General features: G+C 47.5%; 1 protein-coding gene across 6 annotated transcripts in view; it reads right to left on the minus strand.

The window, feature by feature from the left end:
• Window positions 1-25,602, minus strand: part of STAP2 (signal transducing adaptor family member 2) — an 80,930-nt gene that overhangs the window by 37,874 nt on the left and 17,454 nt on the right. The window contains exons 1-3 of one of the 6 annotated variants that reach the window (XM_029614512.1): window positions 10,465-10,643; window positions 691-762; window positions 122-238 (exon numbers count right to left, since the gene is read on the minus strand). In XM_029614512.1, the coding sequence (XP_029470372.1) occupies window positions 122-238; window positions 691-762; window positions 10,465-10,566 (291 nt within the window). In that variant the 5' untranslated portion in view covers window positions 10,567-10,643. Of the gene's footprint in view, window positions 1-121; window positions 239-690; window positions 763-10,464; window positions 10,644-25,602 lie in introns of those variants that run through there. The other 5 variants (XM_029614508.1, XM_029614507.1, XM_029614510.1 and 2 more) reach the window with 5 other exon arrangements.

Below are 25,602 nucleotides of genomic sequence, written 5' to 3' on the forward strand. Positions count from 1 at the left end.
CGTGGGAAAACAAAATTTCCCCCGAAGTGCCCGAACCGAAACCCGACCCGGAAAAATGAAGCTCATCTCTATGCAGTAGTACGGTGTGCCGTGGCCCAATGTAGAGAGGTGTAGGACATACTTTTAACTTCACTTCTGTGCTTCTCAGCTTCAGTATCAGCCTGTGCTCCTTCTGATTTTTGCTACTGCTGTCATCGGTCAGGGACACAAAATTCTCCAAGTCCAGTTGCTCGACGTCCTGAAACATGAAACATGTAGCATGTAATACGTGATGGGAGGTGCGCTTCATTGTAAAACACCATCAGACCATCAACGATATTTATTATGCCATTTTGTGCCGTTTCCCATCTGAAATACAAAAAAACTAACAAAATATTGCTTTTGTCGTTTATGTCGATGTAATGCATACTGTATACAAAATCAAATAAAATACACGCATTGTAACTGTTTGCACATTGTAAAAATATAACCAGATGGCATAAACTGAAACAAAATGACATAATGACATGAAACATATATGCAAAATCTAATCAACTGAAAAGAGAGGGCCAGGAGCTTTCAAACTGATCAAGCGAATCTGACCGGGGAATCAGCTGTCTTTTCTGGACTATTGACAGATTAGTTACAAAGAGAAATGCTAGGGTTAACAATATGTTGGGTGGGGCAGTCCCTTGCTCAAATTCATGATACCTGGACGTCTTTGAAGTAGTTGTAGAAATAAAGTGTCTTTCCCAAGATTCCTGTCCAGAATTTCTTAAAATCCTGAAAAACAACCAAAAGAAAAATAACAAATAAAACAAAACAAAACAGAAAATGTTAGAGTTTGCAGTTGGGAGAGCGGAGGTGAGCATGGCCGGACAAACAAGCAAAGAAAGAGAAAGCGAGGAGAAGATGGGAAAGACCGGACAACTGGGGGATGTAGGAAGTTAAAAAAACACAGTGACAAAAAGGCCGCAACCAAGACATCTGCTATTGTGGAATGCGAGTCCTAGAACAGGAGGTCAGAATATGGGGTTTGAAGAGGATGGACTCAGGAGTAACATCAGAAAATATTTCTTCATAGAGAGGATGGTGGATGATTGGAAAAACTTCCAAGGGAGGCGGTGAAGGGGAAAAAAAAAACCGAAGAGATTTTAAGAATGCCTGGGATAAACACAGACAATCCTGAGCTGCAAAGAATGAAAAATAAGAGATTAACTGGGGTCTATGGCACTGCATAAGGAATGATATTGGACAGATTAGATGGGCCTTAGGGTAAGGACCTGCCATCATATACTCTCCAAAGGTCCCACTGATCTTACCCTTCAATGTTTCCCATCCTGCCAAAAATGTCACACCCTCCCTTTTGTACCAGACTTTAGACTCCTCCAATATTTAAAAATATTTGTTTACATTTGGGTTTGGTTTCAGCTTCCTTTCCATAGTTCCCTGTCATTCCACGGTCAAATATACAGAAGCTTCCTGGCACTGGCACTGGGAAGGATGTTCGAGAAATTCAGATCAATCTCTCCTTGCTTCCACTTTGGTATCAGTGAAACAAAAAGTCTTTCTGCTCTGCCATTCAAGTCTCCAGCACTATTCGCATTTTTAGCCCCTATGCTCTCCGCACTTTGCTGGAGTCTCTGGCATGCTCGGTTCCTGCAAAACTTTGCAAGCGTATGTAGGCATGTGCAATTGCATGCTGTGCACCTGTGTATTCATGGGTTTAAGTACATCCCAGTGCGTGTGCAAATAAAATTGCTTCTCTTTATTCTTCATGGTTTGATTACAGGAAGAAATAAATACCTACTGTTTTACGTTCTTGAAAAACATTCAAAACAAAGCAGTGCACGTACCAGAGCTGTCTGAAGCTCCGAGGGAAGTCATGACTGCTGGAATTTGACTTGTGTAACTAGATTCCAGACCTAAAATAGGTCATGTTTATTTACGGAGCCACAATGACAATCAGACAGAGAGCCCACAGGAAGTGCACACAGGAGATGCATTCACACACTACACATGAGACAAGATTGCACATACGTACAGCCCCTGCAGTGGGAAAAACAGAATGTGAAGGGAAGGAAGAATATAAAGGGTTTGAAAGAGAAAGAGAAGCTGGGCAAAGAGAAGAATTTCGCCCAGCCTTGATAGGAAGGAACTCACAGCAGGTCATCTCAGTATACAAAATGCATGGAATGGGAAATTATGTAACCAACCATTGTTTATTTGTTGAGTTAGAACGATTAATTTCACTTTGTAAACCGTTATGGTCTATATGTGGAATGACGGTATATAAAATGTCTAAATAAATAAGTCATGAGAGGCCTAGAACACATAAAAGGTATGGCGAGAAGAACCTGACATCCACAAGAAGCCTGGAAAGAGGTGTTACCTCCACGAGAGGCAATAAAAGGAGGTGTCACCTCCATTAGGTGGCACTGAGAGGAGGTGTTTCCTCCATAAGACAATGCATTGAAAAGGATCTGTCAATCCAAAAGTGGTGCAGAATTGAAAATGCATAACCCTAGGAGAGACACAACTGAGGAGAGCATGTCACCTCCTCGACAGGTACAGTGAGGGGGTTCTATACCCTAGAAGAAGGGTTTGGGGAGAATGTGTCACCAGCATGAACATCTTTTAGTGGTACAGCAGAGAGTTCTAGAAATCAGCCTCCTGTTACTGAGGATACTACCATGGCCTTTCTCACAATTGTCCCCAGCAGTAGGTGCTGTGTGACAGGGGTACAAGAACCTCACAGCAACCTTTATCTTACAGCAGCTAAGGAATGCAGAAAAAGATAACATGCTGATTCATGGGGAGAGGGTGAAGAAAAGGTGCCAGGCAGTGCCACTAAGTGATATAGTCACAAAGCAGGAAACATGGCAAAAAAATAAATACTCCCGAGGCAGGCAGGATGTGGCGATCTTGCCACTTGGATTAGCATTGGTATCAATGTGACTGGGCCACTTCCTGCATGGGTGGCGGAGGAAGGGACCATCTGGAAGGCCTTAAAACACTTCTGTGCCCAACTGTGCAGGTCAAAAGCTGACAGGGCAAAACCAGGACACTTTACCAAACCTGAGACCTACGACTGTGGTGAGAGACGGATCATGCAACACCTTAAGGTCTGCCCATTGGTTGGGGCCGGCCACCGCATGGTGCGGGATCTTGCTAAGACCAACACACATGAACTGAAATGTGCTCACCAGTGGAAAGAAATACAACTGGTGGCAGGAGATGAGAAGAAGACCTCTGCCAAAATATAAAAAAAACTTCAGTTTCTACGACTTAGCCATTTCTCTTAATTTCAGGGTCTCCTTATGCATTCTCTCTCTCTCTTTGCCTCCAGGGTTCCTCTCTCTCCCTTTCCAGACCTTCATCTGTCTCCCGAGTCCACATGCACAACCGCACATTCCTCATCAATAGAACTGCCTCTATAAAAAACAAACCTAGAAATGACTGCTCTGTTGTGATATCTGCACTTAATGTAAAAATGAAAGCCAGCAAATAAATGTAAATGATAGATTTTTATCTCACAAATGTGTTATTTTGGACCTGCAGAACAGGACTCTGTTGGGCTATGGCATCATAAGTCTTAATTTTTCTCCTATTTTTATATTTCTCTCCCAAGTCAGCTCTGCCAGTGCATGACAGCAGTTAGCCAGGGGCCACAAACTGCATTTCCCTGCAGAACTCGGCTAATGTGAACTCTAAGTCTGGTCTCTAATTGTCACCCTTAAGTGATGGCTGGTACTCCTCCCCGGAACTGTGAACGCTGTCTCTATAGCATCGCCAGTTCCAGCCAACCCAGAGAGCAAAGGCCTGGTCTGGAAATCAAACTCAAGTCTCCTGAATAGTAGTGCACAACGCTATCAATGAGCCACCAGGCTGGCCCTTTTATTGGGTTAACTTAATACACGTGTGACTAGTTTTCAAAAGCTAGTCACAAATGTAATAAATTCATCTAGTGTAAAAGGGTAGATTCAGGAGTAATTTAAGGAAATATCTCTTTGCAGAAAGGATGGTGAATGCATGGAACAGCCTCCCAGTGGATGTAGTCAAGACAAGGACTGTATCAAAGTTCAAGAGAGCATAGGACAAACAAAAGGGATCTCTGAGGGAGAGAAAGGGGCTATACAACTGAACAAGAGATGTGGATTGGCCCTATGGTCTTTATTTGCTGTCAGGTTTATATAATATAAAAAGCCTCATTTACAATGTATTTGCTGACTTTTACTGCTATATGGCCAGGAGGAATAATGTGGCAACAACATAAGATGCAGATATGCTTCTGGTCTTCTTCTAAATTCTTTGCTACACATAGACATGATGCATAGAGTCTAGTTTCTGAATGCAATTAATAATTGTAAGCAGTTTTTATCCTGTTGCCTATTGATTTTCACCAAGAATGACTGAGTCCCAACTTACATTGTTAACCAGGGTCCAGCCCTAGCCAAGATCTGCTAGAATCACCTAGTTCTGCAGCAACATTAGGTTTTCTTGCTTCTTTGACTATATCAGCCCACATTTCTTTGAAGCATTGACTAGGAGCACATGAATCCAGCTTTATTTTTAAAGCCTTCCAAGTGAACATGCCCAAGAAGCTTACAACAAGGAATAAAGGAAAATTAGTTCTTACCTGTTAATTTTCATTCCTGTAATACCACGGATCAGTCCAGACCATGGTGTTGAGCCTCCTGACCAGCAGATGGAGACAGACCAAAACTGAAAGGGTATCCTATATCAGGACAGAGCCTACCCTGCAGCCCCTTCAGTATAACCATTGTCAAAGCAGAAAACATGAAGATAAAAAGTAAGGAATCAAGCAAGTAACAAGAGAACTCAAGCAAACAACAAGAGAACTAAAAAAATTTGAACAAGCACAAACATTGACTGGACTCTGTAGATGGATGCTCTTGTATGAATGTCCATGGTCATCATATAGAAGCTTCCGGTGCCTCTTGATTATCATCACAGAAAAAATCATTCGGAGTCCTGCAGAGAGAGGAAAGAAGCTTCGAGCAGACAGTAGGAAGTAAAGGAAAGGGTGTCTGGACTGATCCGTGGTACTACAGGAACGAAAATTAACAGGTAAGAACTAATTTTCCTTTCCCTGTACGTACCCGGATCAGTCCAGACCATGGAATGTACCAGAGCTTCCCTAAACAGAGTGGGACCGAGACAGTCCCGCTCGAAGCACCTGCCAACCAAAGTAACCAAAAACTGGCGCCTGAACATCAAGGTGGTAATGCCCAGAAAAAGTATGTAGAGACTTCCATGTAGTTGCCCTGCATATCTCCTGTGGAGATACCGACTGACTCTCTGCCCAAGAAGTTACTTGAGAACGCAAGGAATGAGCCTTCAGACCCTCTGGGACCGCCCGGCCCTGACAGATATAGGGTGATGTGATCGCCTCCTTCAACCAGCGAGAAATCGTAGTCTTAGAGGCCTGTTTGCCCCAGTTGGGACCACTCCATAAGGCAAAGAGATGATCCGAAACTCGGAATTCATTGGTTACCTGAAGATAACGCATGAGAACACGCTTCACATCCAGATGGCGTAGATCATCCCCGACCGTACTTGCATTATCCACGGGAGAAAACACGGGGAGCTCCACCGACTGATTGACATGAAAGGCAGAAATAACCTTCGGAAAGAAAGACGGTACAGTCTTAAGGGAGACCCCCTGAGTTCAAAAAACGTAGGAAGGGCTTCCAGCAAGACAACGCTTGAATTTCCGACACCCGTCTGGCGGAGCAAATAGAGACCAAAAACACCGCCTTAAGTGTTAAATCCTTGAGAGTAGAGCAGCGGAGAGGCTCGAAGGGAGCAAGGCAGAGAGCCCGGAGGACCAAGTTAAGGCTCCAGGAAGGACAAGTGGAATGCAGCGGCAGCTTCAAATGTTTAACTCCCTTGAGGAAACAGACAATATCTGGATGAGACGCAACCGCATAACCTTCAAGATTTCCCAAGAGAGAGCCCAGGGCAGAAACCTGTACCTGGAGCAAGCCAAACGATAGGCCCTTAGAGAGCCCGCGCTGGAGAAAGGAAAGAACCAGCGAAACTGAGGCTGAATGTGCCGAGACACCCGATTCCATGCAGACAAGTTTGAAAACCTTCTAAACTCGGACATAGGCGAGGGAAATAGAAGTCTTGCGAGCATGCAGAATAGTGGAGATGACGTCCTCCCTATATCCCTTCTTCCTCAGTCTCCGCCGTTCAAAAGTCAAGCCGCTAGACAGAAGCAATCCACCTGGTCGAAAAATACGGGACCCTGCCGGAGAAGGTACTAAAGATGACCAAGACGAAGAGGGCCGTCCCTCAACAGGTTTACTAGATCCGCAAACCACAGTCTACGAGGCCACTTGGGAGCTACGAAAATGACCGGACCTCTGTGGAGCTCTATCCTTCTGAGTATTTTTCCCACCAGGGGCCAAGGAGGGAACACGTACAGAAGGACGTCGCGTGGCCAGGGGAGGACTAGAGCATCTACTCCCTCCAAGCAGTGCTCCCTCCAGCGGCTGAAAAACCGGGGATCTTTGGCATTGTCCAAGGTTGCCATCAGGTCCAGGTGCGGGGGACTCCACCTGTGGACAATCAGATCCATTGCTTTGTCGGACAACTCCCACTCGCCTGGATCGAGATGCTGACGACTCAAGAAATCGGCTTGAACATTCTCCTTGCCCACAATGTGAGAAGCTGCTAGGCACTCTAGATGGTGCTCCGCCCACGCAAAGAGCTGACTGGCCTCGAGGGCCACCAGGCGACTCCTGGTGCCCCCCTGGCGATTGATATACGCCACTGTGGTAGAGTTGTCCGAGAGCACCCGAACTGCTCTTCGGCGAAGCAGCAGGAGAAACGCTTTGAGAGCCAGATGAACCGCTCGAGCCTCCAGGCGATTGATGTGCCAGCGGGATTGGGCTGTAACTGGCAGACTGGCAGACCGCTCCCCATCCAGAGAGGCTGGCATCCATCGTGACTACAATCCACTGCGGAGTCTGAAGGGATATTCCTCTCAGAAAGTGCTTGAGCGATAGCCACCATTATATGTCACTGATGGTAGAGTCGGAGAGCGGGAGCGGTGTCTGAAACTGTTCCGACACTGGTTTCCAACGGGATAGCAAAGCTTTCTGTAAGGGACGCAAATGCGCAAAAGCCCAGGGGACCAAGTCGATAGTGGAAGCCATGGACCCCAGAACCTGTAGGTAGTCCCACGCCGTGGGAAGAGGCATGGAAAGGAAGTTTCGGACTTGATCCATCAGCTTGAACGCTCAAGAGTCCGGCAGGAAAACCTTGCCGACTCGGGTATCGAACCTAGCCCCTAGGAATTCTAAGACCTGGGAAGGACGGAGATTGCTCTTGGAAAAATTGACTATCCATCCCAGGGACGAGAGAAGAGCAAGGATGCGGTCCACTGCCAGATGGCATAGGGTCTCTGACTTGGCCTGTACTAGCCAATCGTCCAGGAACGGGTGGACTAGGACTCCGTCCCTCTGGAGGGCGGCTGCCACCACCACCATCACCTTGGTAAACGTGCCTGGTGCTGTGGCGAGACCGAAGGGCAGAGCCCGAAACTGAAAATGTTGACCCAAAATGTGGAATCGGAGATACCTCTGATGTTCAGCATGGATTGGTATGTGCAGGTAGGTCTCCATCAGGTCAAGAGAGGCCAGAAATTCTCCGGGATGAACAGCTGCTATAACTGCCCGCAGGGTTTCCATCCGAAAGTGGGGCACTTTGAGGGCTCCGTTGACTCTCTTAAGATCCAAGATGGGACGGAAGGAGTCATCCTTTTTCGGAACCACGAAGTAAATAGAATACTGGCCGGTGCCTTGTTCTTCCTCCGGGACTGGGATTATAGCCCCCAGCCCCTGGAGCCTGGCGAGAGTCTGACACACAGTGGCCCACTTCCGATGTCCGCACAGAGAGACTATGTACAGGTTCGGCAGGTCTCGAGCAAATTCTAAGGCGTAGCCTCTTTCGATTATCTCGAGGACCCACTGGTCCAACGTAATTTTGACCCATTCCTCCAAGAACAGAGATAGACGACTACCTAAGTTGGGAACGGAGGTATGGGCCGGCGGAATCTCATTGGGAGGCGGGCTTGGCCGCAGGGCATTGTGGATTACCATCCTGGAAGGCACGACGGCCTCGAAAGGACTGAGACCTGGACTGAGACCTGGAGGAATTTCCCCTAGAGAAGGCGCCTTTCGCCCTGGGGTTATATCTCCGCTGACCCCGAAAGCGGGTGCGTGTAAGGAAAAAGGTTCTCGACTTTTTCGGGCGGTCCTCAGGTAGCTTATGAACCTTGTTCTCACCCAAGGATTTAATAAGCTGCTCAAGGTCCTCGCCAAAAAGCAACTTACCTTTAAAGGGAAGTGTGCCCAGCTGCGCCTTGGAAGACGAGTCAGCTACCCAATTATGGAGCCAGAGAAGCTGTCTGGCCGAGACCGCCGAAGCCATCGCTTTCGCTTGGACCCAGAACAAGACGTAAAGGGTATCCACCCCATACACTATAGCGCCTTCCAACCTTTCAGCCTGCTCTGCCTCTGCAGACGGGAGGTCCTGGGTGCTGAGCAATTGTTGGACCCACCTAAGGCTTGCCCGCTGCATGAGACTGCTGCAGATCGTCGCCAGAACCCCCAAGGCCAAGACTTCAAAGATGCGCTTGAGATGGAATTCCAGCTTGCGGTCTTGGACATCCCTCAAGGCCGTAGCACCCATCACTGGGATGGTGGTGGTAGTGACTGCCATCACAGAAGAATCCACCTTGGGAATTTTCAGCATGTCTAAGCACTCTTCCGGGAGAGGATAGAGCTTTTCCATGGCCCTCCCGACGCGGAGACCCGAATCGGGGGTCTCCCATTCCCGGAGGAGCATCAGCCTATGCATTGGATGGAAGGGAAAGGTGCACGGAAGAGCCCTGAGTCTCGCCAGGACCGGGTCCGCACAAGCTGGCATCGCAGCCGAGAACTCGACCACTGAGGGACACTCGATCCCCAATTCCTGAGTGATAAAGGGGATAAGGGGCTCCAGTTCCTCCCTCCGGAATAGACGGAGAACTTGGGAGTCATCCCCCTCTAGAGGGGGAGGAGTTTCAGCAAAATATGGATCCTGATCCAGGTCCGGGACAGTCAAGGGAGCGGGGGGATCCGGAGGGGAGAACCCCTGGGACCAGCCGCACCCGAATAGACCCCTGCATGTCTGGAACCGCGGGAGCAGAAGGCACGGCAATTTGAGGAAATTTAGGAAGAGGGGGGCCAGGGAGGGGGTCCGATTCCTCTTGCAAGCTAGCTAAATAGGATTTGTGCATTAAGGGCACAAATTCTGAAGAAAAACGAGGTCTGGAACCTCTGGAGGGGGGCGGGGGAATAGAGGAGGGGGGTCAGGACCTGCATCTGGAGACTGCACGGGGCTCAAATCGGGGGGGGGGGGGGGACTCCAAAAAATCCAGGTCCTGTGAGTCTTGCTGCCCCAAAACAGGAGCAGCCGAGAAACCCAAAATGGCCACCAATCCCGCGGTTTGTTGGCCCGGGAATGGCGTGGCTATGTGCTTGTGCGGCCTAGCTCGGGCTCCGGAGGAGATCGCAGCCCCGGAGGGACCCAGTAGAAGAGAGAGAGAGAGAGAGAGAGGCTGTACACGGGGAGTGACTGACACCACCAATTTCACCCAAGGGGCAAAGCCCCCCTAGGCCCCCCCCCCAAGAGCGAGGAGGCAGAAACTGTCTCCTGTATGGAAATCAACAGAGTCCAATATTTTTTATTTTTTTAAATTGATAAATAAATACTTGCTTGATCCAATAAGTTTAGAGAAGAAAGCCCCAAAACAGGGGCTAAGCAAAAGAAACAGGGAACCGCAGGGTGAGCTGTCGCATCTGCTGGAGACAAATACTGAAGGGCTGCAGGCTAGGCTGTGTCCTGATATAGGATACCCTTTCAGTTTTGGTCTGTCTCCATCTGCTGGACAGGAGGCTCACCCCCCATGGTCTGGACTGATCCAGGTACGTACAGGGAACTTAATTTTATTTTCTGTGTGCAATCCCTCCCCTGCCCCAAGTTCAACTTATTCAATCTATTGTAAACAAACCTTCATCTGTAGGCACTTTCAAGTATCCAATTACATGGGTTTCTGTAAAAGGATGGATTTATAGAATGGTTAGACTGAAGAGACCCGATATTATATCCTGACCTGAAAACCTGGGGTGGACTGGAAATCTACTGCAGAACTTCTAGTGACATATGGATTCTCCACTGCCATAGAGATATATATTATTAGACTCTGTTGCTCTTACTGAGGAATTCAGTCCAGGATCTCCCTAAGTCCCCTCATTTCTCCCTTGCACATATGGGTACAGCCATTTCAAAACTAACCACAAATGAAAGCTGGATGCACAGAACCCAAGGAAAGTGACTGGCTGAGTCCCAACAGAATCATATTTCATTCACAAACCCCTAGAGAAAAGGAAAGCCACATCTCAGTCTTACCTTGTCCTTTGAACCCTTCTTCTCCATGTATCCCTCATAATAATGTGCTCGCAGCATTATCTTTGCTCTGCTGTTTCTAAGATTGGAACCGGAGTTAGCCATGCTTGCTGGCTGCCCCTACACTGCAACAGTACAGATTGTGGGAGAGACTTTAACTGAATGTATGTGCAAAGATCAGTACCAGGAAGTAACAAAGATCCACCAGTTGTGGCAGTTTGCCCAGAGAAGTCCAGACTACTCCACCTACTTCTCCTTTACTCACCTAGCAAAACAGATACTCCCTAGGAGCTAAGGTAGGGATCTTTCACAATTAAAATTCTCTTGTAAAGTGTAAAGAAAGAGATATGAGGATGGACAAAAGAATGGACAGGCACAGCTTCCCATAACGCAGCAGCCCACATTCTGCCCCCCATTAAATTCTCCTTGCCCACAATATTGTTGTTAGTTTTGTATTTTGCTACCAGGTGTATGCAGCTCTTTACAGACATATAGGGGGTCATTTTCAAAAGGAGTTATGCGCATAAATGTAACTACTATTGTAGCAATTTTCAAACGCTATTTACTCACGTAAAGTGCATTTATGTGAGTAAATCCTATGGACAATTCAATGGCATATATTGTAGCAATTTTCAAAAACCCACTTACTCGAGTAAAGTGCATTTACTCGAATAAAGCCCAGTTTTACTCAAGTAAATGCTTTTAAAAATCAGGCCCATAATAGATAGCCCCTGCTTCTTGAAGCGTACAATATAATACTGCTATAAAATGCTGGTGAGTCCTTATTCTTGTGTAATCTATGGGTATTGATGGATATCACCAGTTTTTGAAGCCAGCAAGGTTTCTTATTTTAAAAAAATGCATGTAAGATAGACAATTCAGTTATTCCCCTCTCTAGATTTTGGAGGCTTTTCCCTCTTCTCAGAATAAAACCAAACTGACAACATGAGTTTATACTTTAATTGGAGTCTTGGGTGATAAAATTATGTTGAAGGAGCCTTTTAATAAATGCTTTTTGTGCTATACAGTACCACCCCTCAAAAAGTGTTGTCCCTGGGATTGACGGTAGGAAGAATGGACAGGGTACATCATTTTACTTTTGCTTGCATTTCTTAGACCACCTTTTCAATTTTAGCTCCAGGCAGTTTACTACATTCTCCAAGTATAATAAATCCCTTTCCAAAAGAGCTTACAATCAGATGGGTACATGAAGCAATGGGAGATAAAATGTCTTGCCCAAGGTCACAAAGAGCGCCAATGAGAGATGTGGGATTTGAACCCTGGGTCACCGGCCCATTGCTCTAACTACTAGGCCACTCCTTCTGTAAGTAATTGAGTTATGAGTAAATACCAAGCAGACCAGAGGAGCCTTCAAGAAAGAAATGATTGTATAGGGAAAATTGTGAAAAACATACATATAGGAAACCTTTTGCCGAGAAAGAACCACAGGATCATGTGTATCCTTGTAGAGGGATGAATCTTCATTCATCCTCAGGGAGAAGGAGTCAAGGATGGGGGCAGGAGGTTCGTGGTACCCTTTTATGTGGTAAATTATAATCTCAAGGAAATTAAAGAAGGAGATAAGTAAAACCAGTACCAGTCAGGTACAATATAACAGGAAGGAGGAGAAGATGGAAGAACTGTAAGAAAGGTATGAAAAATGGGATTTTTATCATGAGACATCTAACTTGGTATAATACTATACCCATCAGCTAGTAGGAGGGTGATTGTAAATTGCCCTAACTACTGGAAGAGAGAAAGGCTAAAACTATCTGTTGAAACTGGCTTGATCATCAGTATAACTTTACTGGAAGTGAGAGGTCACAAATTTACTACAGATCTGGACTGTAAAAATGGATTGTTGATCATCCATAGCTATAAAGAACTGCTTTACCATTTGCATTAATTATTAGTAAAAGTTTTAAGTTGAAACCATCACAACTTCCAGGGTGCTTATTACTGCTGTTTACCTGTATGAGATCATTAGTGCTATTTTCCACTTAATTTAATGTGTGATTGAGAACTAAACAACGCACAGAGCCCAGAAGAATTATCTTCCCCCTGCTCAGGGATTCCCTGAGCAGGAAGAAACTTTAATATCTGAGAATGTTTTGAGGTGTGGCTCTTGTGGCCCTTTTGGGGATTGTTAGCCCAATGGTTACAGAAGTCTATGGAGGTAGGCAACATGTGGGAAGAGATATTCAGTCCACGAAGGTGAATAGCTCAATTGGGAAGGTGTTGGCCTCTCTGAGGGTATTCTGAGTGCAGAAGCAGAACTAATTTGTTTTGTGAGAATGCAGGAATTTAGAAGTGATCTCTTGGCTCTTGCTCTGCTCTCACTCACTGCTGGAATTTGGCTGCAAGTCAAGAGAGGGAAAAACCCATTTGAAATAATAAACTTTTAAAACTGTTCCTGGAGTAAAGGTGTATTTTCACTAATCTAGATACACAGACCATGTTCCAACAATCTGTGCTTCTGAAAACTGGCTAAAATAAAAAGCTGCCTGACCTTTAACTAAGAAAAACGTTAAAGAAATAGTTGAAAGCAGCATAAAGTCTGAAGGTATGGCACAAAAAATTGGAATGGATAGTGTGGACAGGTTAACATGTATTGCCTGGATATATGCAGGAATGTAAATTTAATGCAAAAATAAAGCTGCTTCAATTACTTAAGATCTTTGGGTTAGGGACTTACCATACCTGAATACTTATCACTGTTGTACAGTGCTGCATACATCTAGTAGTGCTATAAAAATAAGTATTATTATTAAAACAGACATTGCAGAGGGTAATGAGTCTCAAGTCTCTTTCTATTGTGTCTCCGCTTTGATCTTGCTGAGCCAGTAGCAAACCATCTGTATGGAAGGCTGCATGGACAGAAAGAGGGAGAATGACAGTAGAAATTATTATTTTTATTATTATTTTTTGCCCTGCAGTTTCCCCCTGCACCTGTGAGCCTCCAGCACAATCCAAGCATAGTCAGTGATGTCAGCAGATAAAGATCTTTTGGTCCATCTAGCCTACCCGGTTTGCTGCAAATGAATATATTAGCACCTTGCTGCAGTTTCATGTTGCCTCAGTCTCCTTCGAAGCCTATTGCAGCTGCACTAGTGAGGTGATGGTGCCATTAACCATTATTTGTTGCTTCCTGGGGTTTCCCCCTATGTCCATTCCTCTCCCGTCAACTCTAGCTCATCCATTGTAGTACAGTCTGGGCTGGGGGTCATGGATTGTCACTTCTTCTGGACCCCAGCACAGGTCTACCTTGAGTCTGGCTACAAGGAGAAATCATTGAAACAATTGGAGAAATTACTTACCTGATAATTTCATTTTCCTTAGTGTAGACAGATGGATTCAGGACCAATGGGTATAGTGTACTCCTGATAGCAGTTGGAGACGGATCAGATTTCAATCTGACGTCAGCCCTAGTACATTTACCCCTGCAGGAAGTGCAGCTCTTCAGTATTCTCCTCAAAAAGCATTGTGGATATATGTGTGACTGACTAATTTGAATAACTTCAATAACTTCAATAACTTGATTAACTTTATAACTTGATTAAATTGAATTGGCTATAGCTGGAGACCGCCAGTGCCCTCAACCGGGAAACGTTGACACCCGGTAGGGTGGGTGTCCTAGATGAAGGAAAGCATGGTTTACCCTTGATCCCTCGTTCTCGGAGCTGTCCCCCAAGAATTCCCAGAGTAACGGCAGCCATGGGTGAGATGCTGAGTCCATTTGTCTACACTAAGGAAAATGAAATTATCAGGTAAGTAATTTCTCCATTTCCTAGCGTGTAGCAGATGGACTCAGGACCAATGGGATGTATAAAAACTACTCCCGAACCGGGTGGAAGGCTGCCCCTGATCCACTGAGTACTGCCCTTGCGAATGCTGTGTCCTTCCGAGCCTGAACAACCAGGCGGTAAAACCTGGAAAAGGTGTGGATGGAGGACCATGTCACCGCCCTGCAGATCTCTTCTTGGCCAGTCCGAGGCCACAAGAAGTACTGGCCCCTGTGTAGACTTATCTTGTGAATGATCGCACCTAGTAGGGGTCACGGTGGGAAGGCGTATAGCAGAGTCTCCTGTGGCCATATCTGTACCAGGGTATCGATGCCCTCGGACTGAGGTTCTTGCCTGCAGCTGAAGTAACTGGGTACTTGGGCGTTGGACCGGTTTGCCAGAAGGACTATGGTTGGTGTTCCCCAACGGTTCACTATCAGTTGGAACGCTGTGGTCGACAGCTTCCATTCTCCTGGGTCTAGACTTTCTCTGCTGAGGTAATCCGCCGTGATGTTGTCTTTCCCGGCGATATGGACGGCCGAGATCTCCTGGAGGTTCCCTTCCGCCCACGACATTAGGGGGGTCTATTTCCAGAGACACCTGTTGGCTTCTGGTTCCTCCCTGACAGTTCCTCCTTGTGCTCCTACCATGTGACAGGGGCTGACCAATGGCACTGATAGCCCCTGTGACATAGTAAGGGCAAAGGCTATCGGCGCCATTTTGATTACTGGCAGCCGATGGCCCGAGTGCAGGAGATCACTCCCGGACCCCCGCTGGACCACCAGGGGCTTTTGGCAAGTCTTGGAGGATCCTCCTGACCCCCAAAAGACTTGCCAAAAGTCCAGCGGGGGTCCGGTAGCGACCTCCTGCACTCGAACCGTCGGCTGCCAGTATTCAAAATGGCGCCGATAGCCTTTGCCCTTACTATGTCACAGGGGCTACCGGTGCCATTGGTCAGCCTCTGTCACATGGTAGAAGCACAAGATGGCGCCAGCCATCCAGTGCTCCTACCATGTGACAGGGTCCGGCCAATGGCACGGATACCCTGTCACATGGTAAGGGCAAAGGGCCATCGGCGCCATTTTGATTAGTGGCAACCGATGGCCCGGGAGCAGGAAATCGCTCCAGGGACCCCCACTGGACCACCAGGTACCTGTAAAAGGTTTTTTGGGGGGGTCGGGAGGGTGGGGGAAGCTAAGGTATTAGTTTTAAAGGGTCGGGGTGGGTTTAGGGGTTATTTTTATGTGCCATTTTTCCCGCCCTCCCCCAAAACGATAAGAGAACCCCCACGATCAATATCGTGGGGTTTTCCTATCGTTTTGGGGGAGCCCCCGATTTCTGACGATTTTGAAAATATCGTCCGATATTTTCAGTCGTCCGAAGCCCAATTCACATCCCTATTTGTCTCGGAGTCTGTGACCGAACCGTAGGTAGGCTAGTCTGACTGCCCGGGCTTCTAGGCGATTGATGTTCCACCCCGACTCTTCTGCGTTCCACTGCCCTTGGGCGGTTAGCTCTTCGCAGTGTGCTCCCCATCCTCGTAGGCTGGCGTCCGTGGTGAGCAGGATCCAGGTCAGTGAGGATAGTCTGTTTCCCTGGCTCAAGTGGCCGTCTTGTAGCCACCACCGTAGTTGGGTTCAAACTTTGCCCGGGAGCGGTAGACATACGGTGTAGTTCTGAGACAGTGGGCTCCATCGCGATAGGAGTGAGCACTGTAAGGGCCTCATATGAGCTCGTGCCCATGGTACTACTTCCAGTGTGGATGCCATGAGACCGAGGACTTGTAGGTAATCCCATGCTGTGGGGCAAGGTTCGCTCAGCAGGGTTCGGAACTGGTTCATCAGTTTTAATCTCCTCATCGGTGTCAGGATGACCTTGTCTTCCTTGGTGTCGAATTGGACTCCAATTCGACACCAGTCTAGAGACTGTGAGGGCTGTAGACAGCTCTTGTTTGTGTTGACCACCCATCTGAGGCTCTCCAGTAGAGTCTTGACTCTGCTGGTTGCCTAGCAACTTTCCTCTGGGGATTTCGCCCTGATCAACCAATCATCTAGGTAAGGGTGTACGAGGATTCCTTCCTTCCTCAGTGTTGCTGCCACCACTACTATGATCTTGGTGAACGTCCGGGGTGCTGTGGCTAACCCGAAGGGTAATGCCCGGAACTGGTAGTGACGGTCCAGGATTATGAAGCGAAGGAAGCGCTGATGTTCTTGATGGATCGGAATGTGTAGGTAGGCTTCCGACAGATCTAGGGATGTGAGGAACTCTCCCGGTTTGTATCGCCCTTATTACAGAGTGTAGGGTTTCCTTGCGGAAGCAGGGGATCCTCAGGTGGTGGTTGACCGACTTGAGGTCCAGGATGGGCCTGAACTTTCCCTCTTTCTTGGGGACGATAAAATAAATGGAATAATGTCCAGTATTTATTTGTTGTGGAGGCACTGGGGTTATGGCCTCTAGGGCCAGTAATCTGGTCAGAGTAGCCTCCACTGCCACCCTCTTGGAGGGGGTCGTGGTAGGGGGATTCCACGAACTTGTCCTGAGGGGTTAGGAGGAAGTCCAGGTAGTATCCCTCTCGAATGATGGTTAGGACCCACTTGTCCGAAGTTATCTCGACCCATCTTTGGTAGAATAGGGCAAGTCTGCCCCCTATGGCTTCTTCCTTTGGACGGGTCGGCTGAATCTCATTGTGGGGTGCGATTGGGGCTGGGGCCCGAGCTGGTTCCCCTTTTGTTGTGCTTGTTCCGAAAGGACTGGTTCCTGCCTGTAGGACGAGGCGCTTGATAAGTGTTTCTGTATGGATTGAAGCGCTGTGAACTTCTGCCCCTGGAAGATCGGGGGAAGGGTCGCTGGCTTTTTTCTTATTCCTGTCCTCCGGTAGTTGTGGCAATGGGGACTCTCCCCATTTGTTAGCCAGTTTCTCTAGTTCGCTGCTGAACAGGAGGGATCCTTTGAAGGGCATCCTTGTGAGTCGTGTTTTGGAAGATGCGTCGGCCGACCAGCTTCGGAGCCAGAGTTGCCTCCTGGCTGCCACAACTGATGATACTCCTCTGGCCGCTGTGCGTACCAGATCGGAAGCAGCATCCACAAGGAATGATACTGCTGGTTCCCATGGCTTCTCCAGGGGTGTTGCTCCTGGTCTATGATAGGCAGGCACATGTCACCATGGTGCAGCAGGTCGCTATTTGTAGGGACATAGCGGCGACATCAAAGGACTGTTTAAGAATGGATTCCAGGCGTCGGTCGTGAGCATCTTTGAGCGCTGCACCTCCCTCCACTGGGATAGTAGTGCGCTTCAAGACCACGCAGGCCATGGCATCCACTTTTGGGCATGTCAGAAGGTCTTTGGCTGCCGGGTCCAGAGGGTACATGGCTGCCATAGCCCATCCCCCTTTGAATGTAGACTCTGGAGCTCTCCATTCCAGGTCAATTAGCTGCTGGATGGCTTGTAACAGAGGGAAATGGCGGGAGGTCTGGCGGAGTCCCTCTAGCAGGGGATTCGTCTTAGGCTCCCCCGAAGCACTTGTGCCTGGGATAGCAAGCTCCTTCAGGCTGTGGGTGACCAGGTCTGGGAGCTCGTTCTTGGTGAAGAAGCGTCTCATAGTACGGTGAGGCTCTGTCCCCGAGGGCAGTTCCCCCTCTTCTAGGGGCTCTGATTCCTCCTCTGAGTTGTCTGTGTCCCCAAAGGTGGGACTTCTGGGCAGTGGATTCATTTGTTTGGGCCTAGAGGGGCCTGGGGCGTAAAGGTCTTCTGGTGGAGGCTGTGGCTGTTTTGCTGGAGGCTCCGTCTGCATGTGAACGAAGGTGTGTAGGCATTTGAAGAATTCCACCCATGAGATAGACACTGGGTCCAAGCTAGGGGGTGGTGTGTCCCTGGGGGTCCCCGTTTGAGGGGGTGTCCCGCTGGAATTTGCTAGGTCCAGGGTACTCATTGAGGAGCTAGTACTCGGCCCTGGGTGGGACTGGCCCTGGGCTGGATCTCCCAGGGCCTTCTCGCACTGGACGCACAGGGCGTTGGCCTCTTTGTGTTCTGCGGCTCTGATGTGGCATGCTGGGCAGAGGCCTTGAGCCTTGAGCTCCGTTTCCGGTGGTGCCATGGATATAGGCGTGTAAATCTTTATGCGCTCCAGTGCGTCGAAGATGTGCGTGTGGGTTGTGTGTGCGCGCAGGAGTGAGCACAAGTCGCAGTTATGTGCTTAGCCCAGTAAGCGCGTGATACGCACATATCTTGTGCGCACGGTACTTGTGCGTGTAACTTTATGCACACATGTATTTTGTGCGCCCGGATCGAGACGGCGGACAGAGCGGCGAATAGGGCCAAAATGGCGATGGCGACCACGCGGGCAATATGGCGACCACCTCGGAGGGTCTCCACGTGGGAGGACCCTTGGATCTAACTAGGGCCTAGCCCTGCTAGGGCAGATCAACCCGGTGGCACTGGTCCCGGCCGGCGACCTGTGCGACTCCTCGAACCTCGGAGACTGGAGTCTTTAAAGAAGATTTCTACCTTACCTTGTCTTTGACGCTTCCCAGTTTCATTCCGGGCGGTCTCCGGCTGTGGGGGAAGAGGGCAAATACCTTCATCGCTGAGCTCGAGGATGCACCCGCTGCCTCTCAGCTGCGCCCAAATTCAGGGGCTAGGTACGCGCCGAGGATCGGCCGCCGGACAGAGGCTTACCTCCGAGGGACCACGGAAATCACCTTGGGAATTCTCAACTGGGGGAGGGACCCGAGGGTGTCATCGCAGGAGACCGGGGCTTGTTTGTAGAGGTAGGTTTTCTTCTAAATTTGGGTTTTCTCCGTTGAATTTGTTCTAATGCTGTGAGAGCGTGCAGGTAGTCCCTAACTGCTATGGAGATAGAAAATACTGAAGAGCTGCACTTCCTGCAGGGGTATATGTACTAGGGCTGACGTCAGATTGAAATCTGATCTGTCTCCAACTGCTATCAGGAGTACACTATACCCATTGGTCCTGAGTCCATCTGCTACACTCTAGGAAATGCCATGTTTTCTGCTGCTGTAAGTACAAAAGTAACAGACTAGTATTAAAAAATATGACAGGGGGGTGAGTTCAAGATGGCGTCCTGACCAGACGTGTGGACTCTGAGCTCCATTTCCTCCCTTTACCTTGCATTTTCTTGTTTCTCTTTCCTTTTTGGCGCTATGGGGAAGAGGAAAGGGGCTGTTAGAACTTACCCCTCTGTTAGAGCTACACGGCAGACCACCATGCCTGAGTTCTCACCCACATCACCTTTGCTGATGTCAACTGCTGACTTGGCTGGTGGGGCTGCTGGCCCATTGATTTCTGAGGTATCGCTCAGCCTGATCATTGCCGCAGCCACCTGGATTTGCCACCAGCGTGGGTGTAGAATTGCCAGAGCAGGCGCAGTTCCCGGAGTTTCTCCCACTTTTTCAGGCAGTGTTTGTGTCTCTGCTGCTGCTGAGGGACCGCAGCTGAAAGTGGCAGAGCAGTTCCAGCTATGCCAGGAGGCAGACAGTTCATTGAGGGAACGGTTCCTGGCGCTCTGGCAGCAGGTGAAGTTCCCTCACCTGGCAAGGTCTCTGGCTTACAGCAGATTTGGGACACATTCAATATTCAATATCTGCTTTGATTAAACCCACCCGTAACTTTGGATAGATTATGGGGTGTCCTTACATCAGTTGAGAAGTCTTTCATCCCTGGTCACCCTAAATGTTTGAATCAAGAACAACGAATGGCTGCATGTGAAGGTTCTATCTATAAACTGGAGACATCAGTCTCTCAGATTAAAGAATTGCAAGCTAAACGAGTAGTGAAATCTACTTTGGTATCATGTAAATTAGAAAGCTTGGAGAACGTTTCTAAGAATTTGAATTTTCCTCAAATTCCATTACTTTCTCCAACTAAAATGTTCAATTATATGAAAGAGGTTCTGCAAATCCAGGTGTCGGCCTATCCCCCGTTTCAAAAAGTTTATTATTTTCCATCTACTAAGAAAAATATGGACAGAATACAACAAGAAGCTTCTCTGAATTTAACAGAGTTCCTCAGAATTCTGCTTTGCCATCTGATAATCAAGCTAACTTTGTTAATCTCTTTTGTATTCTTTCAAGACAGAGACAATATTCTTCATCTATTTTTTCGTAAACGTGAAGTTCTGTTTAAAGGGGAAAAGATTTGGGTTTTTCCTGACCTAGATAGGTCTACTCAGGAGAATAGAAGAAAATGTCTTGTTATGCAACCAGATGTGTTAGCAGACAGCCATGCTCAACTGGGGGACTTTATTGAGGCTAGGTGCTTTGTTTCCCCTCAACTTACTTAAGATAAGGATTGAGTGGGTAATGCAAGTCAGGAACGCTGTCTTTTTCTCTTTATTTCTTTTTTTCCTGATTTGATTGGTCTATTTGCCCTTCGACCTTTTTTCTTCCCCCCATTATTTTATTTATTTATTTAACAGTTTTTTTTATACCGACCTTCATAGTAAATTTACCATATCAGATCGGTTTACAATTTAACAAAGGGAAAAACTAGAGTAACAGATTCACGTAAACGAAAGATAACAATAAGTAGGAATAAGTCAAAGTTACAATCAACAGGGGGAGCGAACTTGGAAGCTTGTAACAAGCTGGAAAGAAGATAGGCCGGTAAAAAATTTTACCATAGAGTGTACAAGTTAAAAACTTAAGGACGGTGCTTTAACCTGAATGTCTCAGAGTCCATTTATTTTTTCTTTGAGAAACGGAGTGCCAGACCGGGTAGGAATGAAGGCCAACTAGTGATTGTCTGGTGGTTCAGGGAAGGCTTGTTGAAAGAGCCAGGTTTTAAGACTTTTTCTGAAAGATAAAAGGCATGGCTCCAGTCTGAGGTTTGATGGGATACTGTTCCAGATCGATGGGCCTGCTATCGAAAAGGCTCTGTCTTTGGTTATAGCGAGGCGTGTGGCTTTAGTAGGGGGAACATTAAGAGTGCCTTTGTAAATGTCTCTAGTTGGTCTGATAGAAGAGTAGAGTTTGAAAGGTATTTCCAGGTCAAGTTGAAGTTGATGATGGATGGTTTTATGGATTAAGGTAATCGATTTGTATAGAATTCTGTAATTTACTGGTAACCAGTGTAGTTTCCTGAGAATTGGTGATATGTGATCGTAGCGGCTGGTACTGGTTAACAATCTTGCTGCCGCATTTTGAATCATCTGCAGAGGTTTAGTAGAGGATTTGGGAAGTCCTAGTAGAAGTGCGCTGCAGTAGTCTATTTTGGCAAACAGTAGCGCTTGGAGGACTGTCCTGAAGTCGTGGAAGAATAAGAGAGGTTTAAGTCGTTTTAGAACCTGTAATCTGTAAAAGCAGTCTTTCGTTGTAGTATTGACCATTTTCCTTAGGTTTAGTCGGTTATCTAGAATCACCCCAAGATCTCTAACCTGCTTACATGTGATGTGAGAGTCGAGTGGTGTAGGTTGGTGGATATTGTTGTCATTTGAGGAGATGAGGAGAAGCTCTGTCTTAGAAGCGTTAAGGACCAAGTTTAAACTGTTGAGTAGATTGGTGATGGAAAGTAGGCAGTTATTCCAATGGGTGAGCGCTTTTGAGATTGATTCTGTTATGGGGATTAGAATCTGTACGTCGTCTGCGTACAGATAATGAATTAGGTTGAGATCTGTTAACATTTGGCAGAGGGGGAGGAGGTATATGTTGAAGAGGGTTGGGGATAAAGAAGATCCTTGTGGTACGCCAAGATTAGATTTTGTTAGGGGTGACTCTTTATTATTGATTTTGACTTTGTAAGTCCTATTGCTGAGGAAGGACTTGAACCAATTGTACGCAGATCCAGAGATGCCGATATCTGCTAGGCGATCCAACAGGATGGTGTGATTGACGGTGTCGAAAGCCGCCGAAATATCTAACAAGACTAGTAAGAAGGAGTGTCCTTTATCTAACCCCATAATAATATGGTCTGTTAGTGAGATGAGGAGGGTTTCAGTATTGCGTGATTTACGGAAACCATATTGCGAAGGGTATAAGATCTTGTGGTCTTCCAGGTAGTCAGAAAGCTGTGTGTTTACCAGTTTCTCCGTTAGTTTAGGGACGAAAGGGAGGTTAGAGATGGGTCTGAAATTTGCTGGTACATTTGGGTCCAAATTGTGTTTCTTGAGGAGGGGCTTGAGTGAAGCGGTTTTTAGGATGTCTGGGTAGCTTCCTTGGGATAGGAGGCTGTTTATTATGCTGGTCAGAGGTCCTGAGATCAAGTTTGGGATGAGAAGCAGGAATCTCGATGGGATATTGTCAGCTGGATGGCTAGCAGGTTATATTATATCTATGCTTACTAAGAGGAAATTGCTGTGATATTTTATTATCATTTTATAATTACTTTTTGTTAGCAATATAACCTCTGTTTTTCTTTTCAAATATGTGTGTATTTGAAATAATGTTAAACCTCAATAAAAATAAAGTTAAAAAAAAAATGACAGACATTGAGGAAAGCAAGTCCTTACGGTTTCTGTGCTACATGTTCACCCTTTTGGGCTTCATCTGCATGGAACTAATCCAATCATCAATGAACAAGGAGAGCTGAATGTTTAGGAAAACAGCCTAACCGATCTTGGTGGCTGTGTAGATTGTTGCAGGGCTTGGTAGAGGAACACAACGGACCCTGGGTGCTGCATTGAGTTGTAGTCTTCTGGAAAGCAAAGAAAGATGCAAAGGCCTGGGGTGGCCTGCTGGAGGAAGTAGTTAACTTGATTAGTATATATGTATGGTGTGGTGGGGGGGAAGCAGAGTTAGGGAATTCAGGTGGGAGACATGCTAGGGGAGGGGAAGAGGGGAATGGCATTGGGTATGGGAATTTATGTGCTCGAATACCTAGGGTGGTAGAAATATATAGATCAAGAATCTTAATTGGGCAGACTGGATTGGTCTTTATCTGCTGTAATTCACTAAGTTGCTGATCAATGTTTGCACATAGCTAGCCATGCTGCCTACTTTTAAGGTAATATAGCCCTGCTGGACCATCAACCACAGGGGAGAATATTATTTTTTTGTTTTCTTTTATTTAAAATATGTAGTGTCAACCTGTGCTGTTTTATCAACCACTGAGTTTGAAAGCATATAAACTGAAAGCTTCTGTGTAGTTTGATTGCTATTCTCGAAGTAACCAATGAAATATAGTTTGAAAGAAGATTCCCTCTCAGGAGCTTTGGCATGTTTTTCCATTGAAGTCTCTGGAAGTTAATGAATTAACAGTGGTGGGTAGGAGATAGAAGAGAACTTTGCACAGTTCACGGTAATGAATGATAGGGAAAAGTATTTACATAGACTGGTAGTGTATGACAGTTTAACGCCAGATTACAAGAACTACATATGGTCACTGTCATATAGCTTGGCAATTACCATACCTGGAAAATCTCTGGGTTTTACCTAGACTCCTGAACATTCTTAAAATTGCCAGGTCTCTGCAGACATAAAAAATCTCTGGGTGCTGGAAGGATGCACCTGTAGCCACATGTTGAAAGGAGGATGTGGCAATGACTGCACATGCCACAGGAAGAAGTAGCATCATAGGCCCACATGGGCCAGAGAAAGTGGCAGTGGCTGAATCAGCCTTGGGTAGCTAAGGTAGTCACAGCTTCAGAGGTGGGAGGGTTAGAGGCCAGTGTGGTGTCTGTATACCGTGTGCATACCGTGGGGGTACTGGGACGGGGATGGGGCATACATCTTTTTTAAAATTAGCGGCCAGCTCGTCTCGCTCCCTCCACCGTGATCGGCGAAGACCCATTGGGGTCCGTGGAGGCCGCACCGGACAGCAGCGCCGAGATCCAGCCGACTTCCAACCTCGCAAGGCCCGCCCTGCCGAACACCAAGAGGCCCGCCCCGTTGACGACATCACCGCAAGCGCCGGGTAAGGGGATTTAAAATCCAGCCCCTACCTCAAGCGCCTTCTCTTCGCGGCCAGCTCGTCTCGCTCCCTCCACCGCGATCGGCGAAGACCCATCGGGGTCCATGGAGGCCACACTGGACCACAGTGCCGAGACCCAGCCAACATCTGACCTCGCAAGGCCCGCCTCGCCGAACACCATGAGGCCTGCCCTGTTGACGACGTCACCGCAAGCGCCGGGTAAGGGGATTTAAAATCCAGCCCCTACCTCAGGCGCCTTCTCTTCGTGGACAGCTTGTCTCGCTCCCTCCACCGCGATCGGCGAAGACCCATCGGGGTCCGTGGAGACCGCACCGGACCGCAGCGCTGAGACCCAGCCGACGTCCGACCTCGCAAGGCCCGCCCCTCCGAACACCACGAGGCCCACCCCGTTGACGTCACCGCAAGCACCGGGTAAGGGGATTTAAAATCCAGCCCCTACCTCAGGCGTCGTGTGACTAAGGGGCAGGCCCCTTAGTGTGCCCCTTTATGCCGCTCCTTTCGGCCGCTCCAGCCTTCTTGAACATGCAACATAGACCAGATCAATAAATAATATATGAGCAACATAACCATATACATTTACACCTCCCTCCCATCACACGCCTGACCTCCCTTCAAAGCTGCCTCATAGACCGCAGCTGAAATCGCTGACTGATCAGCTCAGGCCCGCTCTCAGTCCTGCCGTACCTGCCTCTACTCTAGGTCCCCCTATACACCTTCCCTCCCCCCCCTCGCATCCTCTTACAATATGGATACAAGATTCACACCCCCTACATAAGCCACCCACACCCCCTACAAACACTACCCGTTTAACACAACAACAGGAGCCAACCTCAGAAGACTTATCACCATTCCCCTATTCCATGACACACACATGGCTGCCGTATCAGTCCTTACCCTCCTCCTACTGAACGCACAGTCCATAACAAAAAAAATCCCCATCCTCAATGACCTCCTCACAGACCAAAATCCAGACCTTCTCTGCATCACAGAGTCATGGCTCAAGAACTAAGATACCCCCCCCCCCTTATCAATTACCAACAAGCAGTTACAATATCTTCTCCATTCCAAGATCCAGAAAGAAAAGAGGCAGCCTTCTGTTTCTAGCAGCCAAAAAACTTAAATTCAGTACTCTCCCCATCAACCCCCCGTTACCCCTCGAAATCAGTCTCTTCAAGTCTAAAGCTCTACAAATCCTGCTGATCTATGCCCCTCCGGGCATTCTCAACAAGGATCCCTGCCCCCTCCTCGAAACCATAACATCTTACATCAACACCAATCACCCCACTATCATCCTAGGAGATTTCAACCTCCACATTGACAAATCTCCCCATTCCCCCATCATGCGAGCTCCTCCTCAACACTCTAACTGCTATGGGCTTCAAACAAATAATCAACTTTCCCACTCAAAAATCAGGCCACACCCTGGACCTGATATTCATCAACAACAAAGTAACACTCAATTCCCCCCCTTCCACC

The sequence above is a fragment of the Rhinatrema bivittatum genome, chromosome 8, assembly GCF_901001135.1.
Source record: "Rhinatrema bivittatum chromosome 8, aRhiBiv1.1, whole genome shotgun sequence".
NCBI lineage: Eukaryota > Metazoa > Chordata > Amphibia > Gymnophiona > Rhinatrematidae > Rhinatrema > Rhinatrema bivittatum.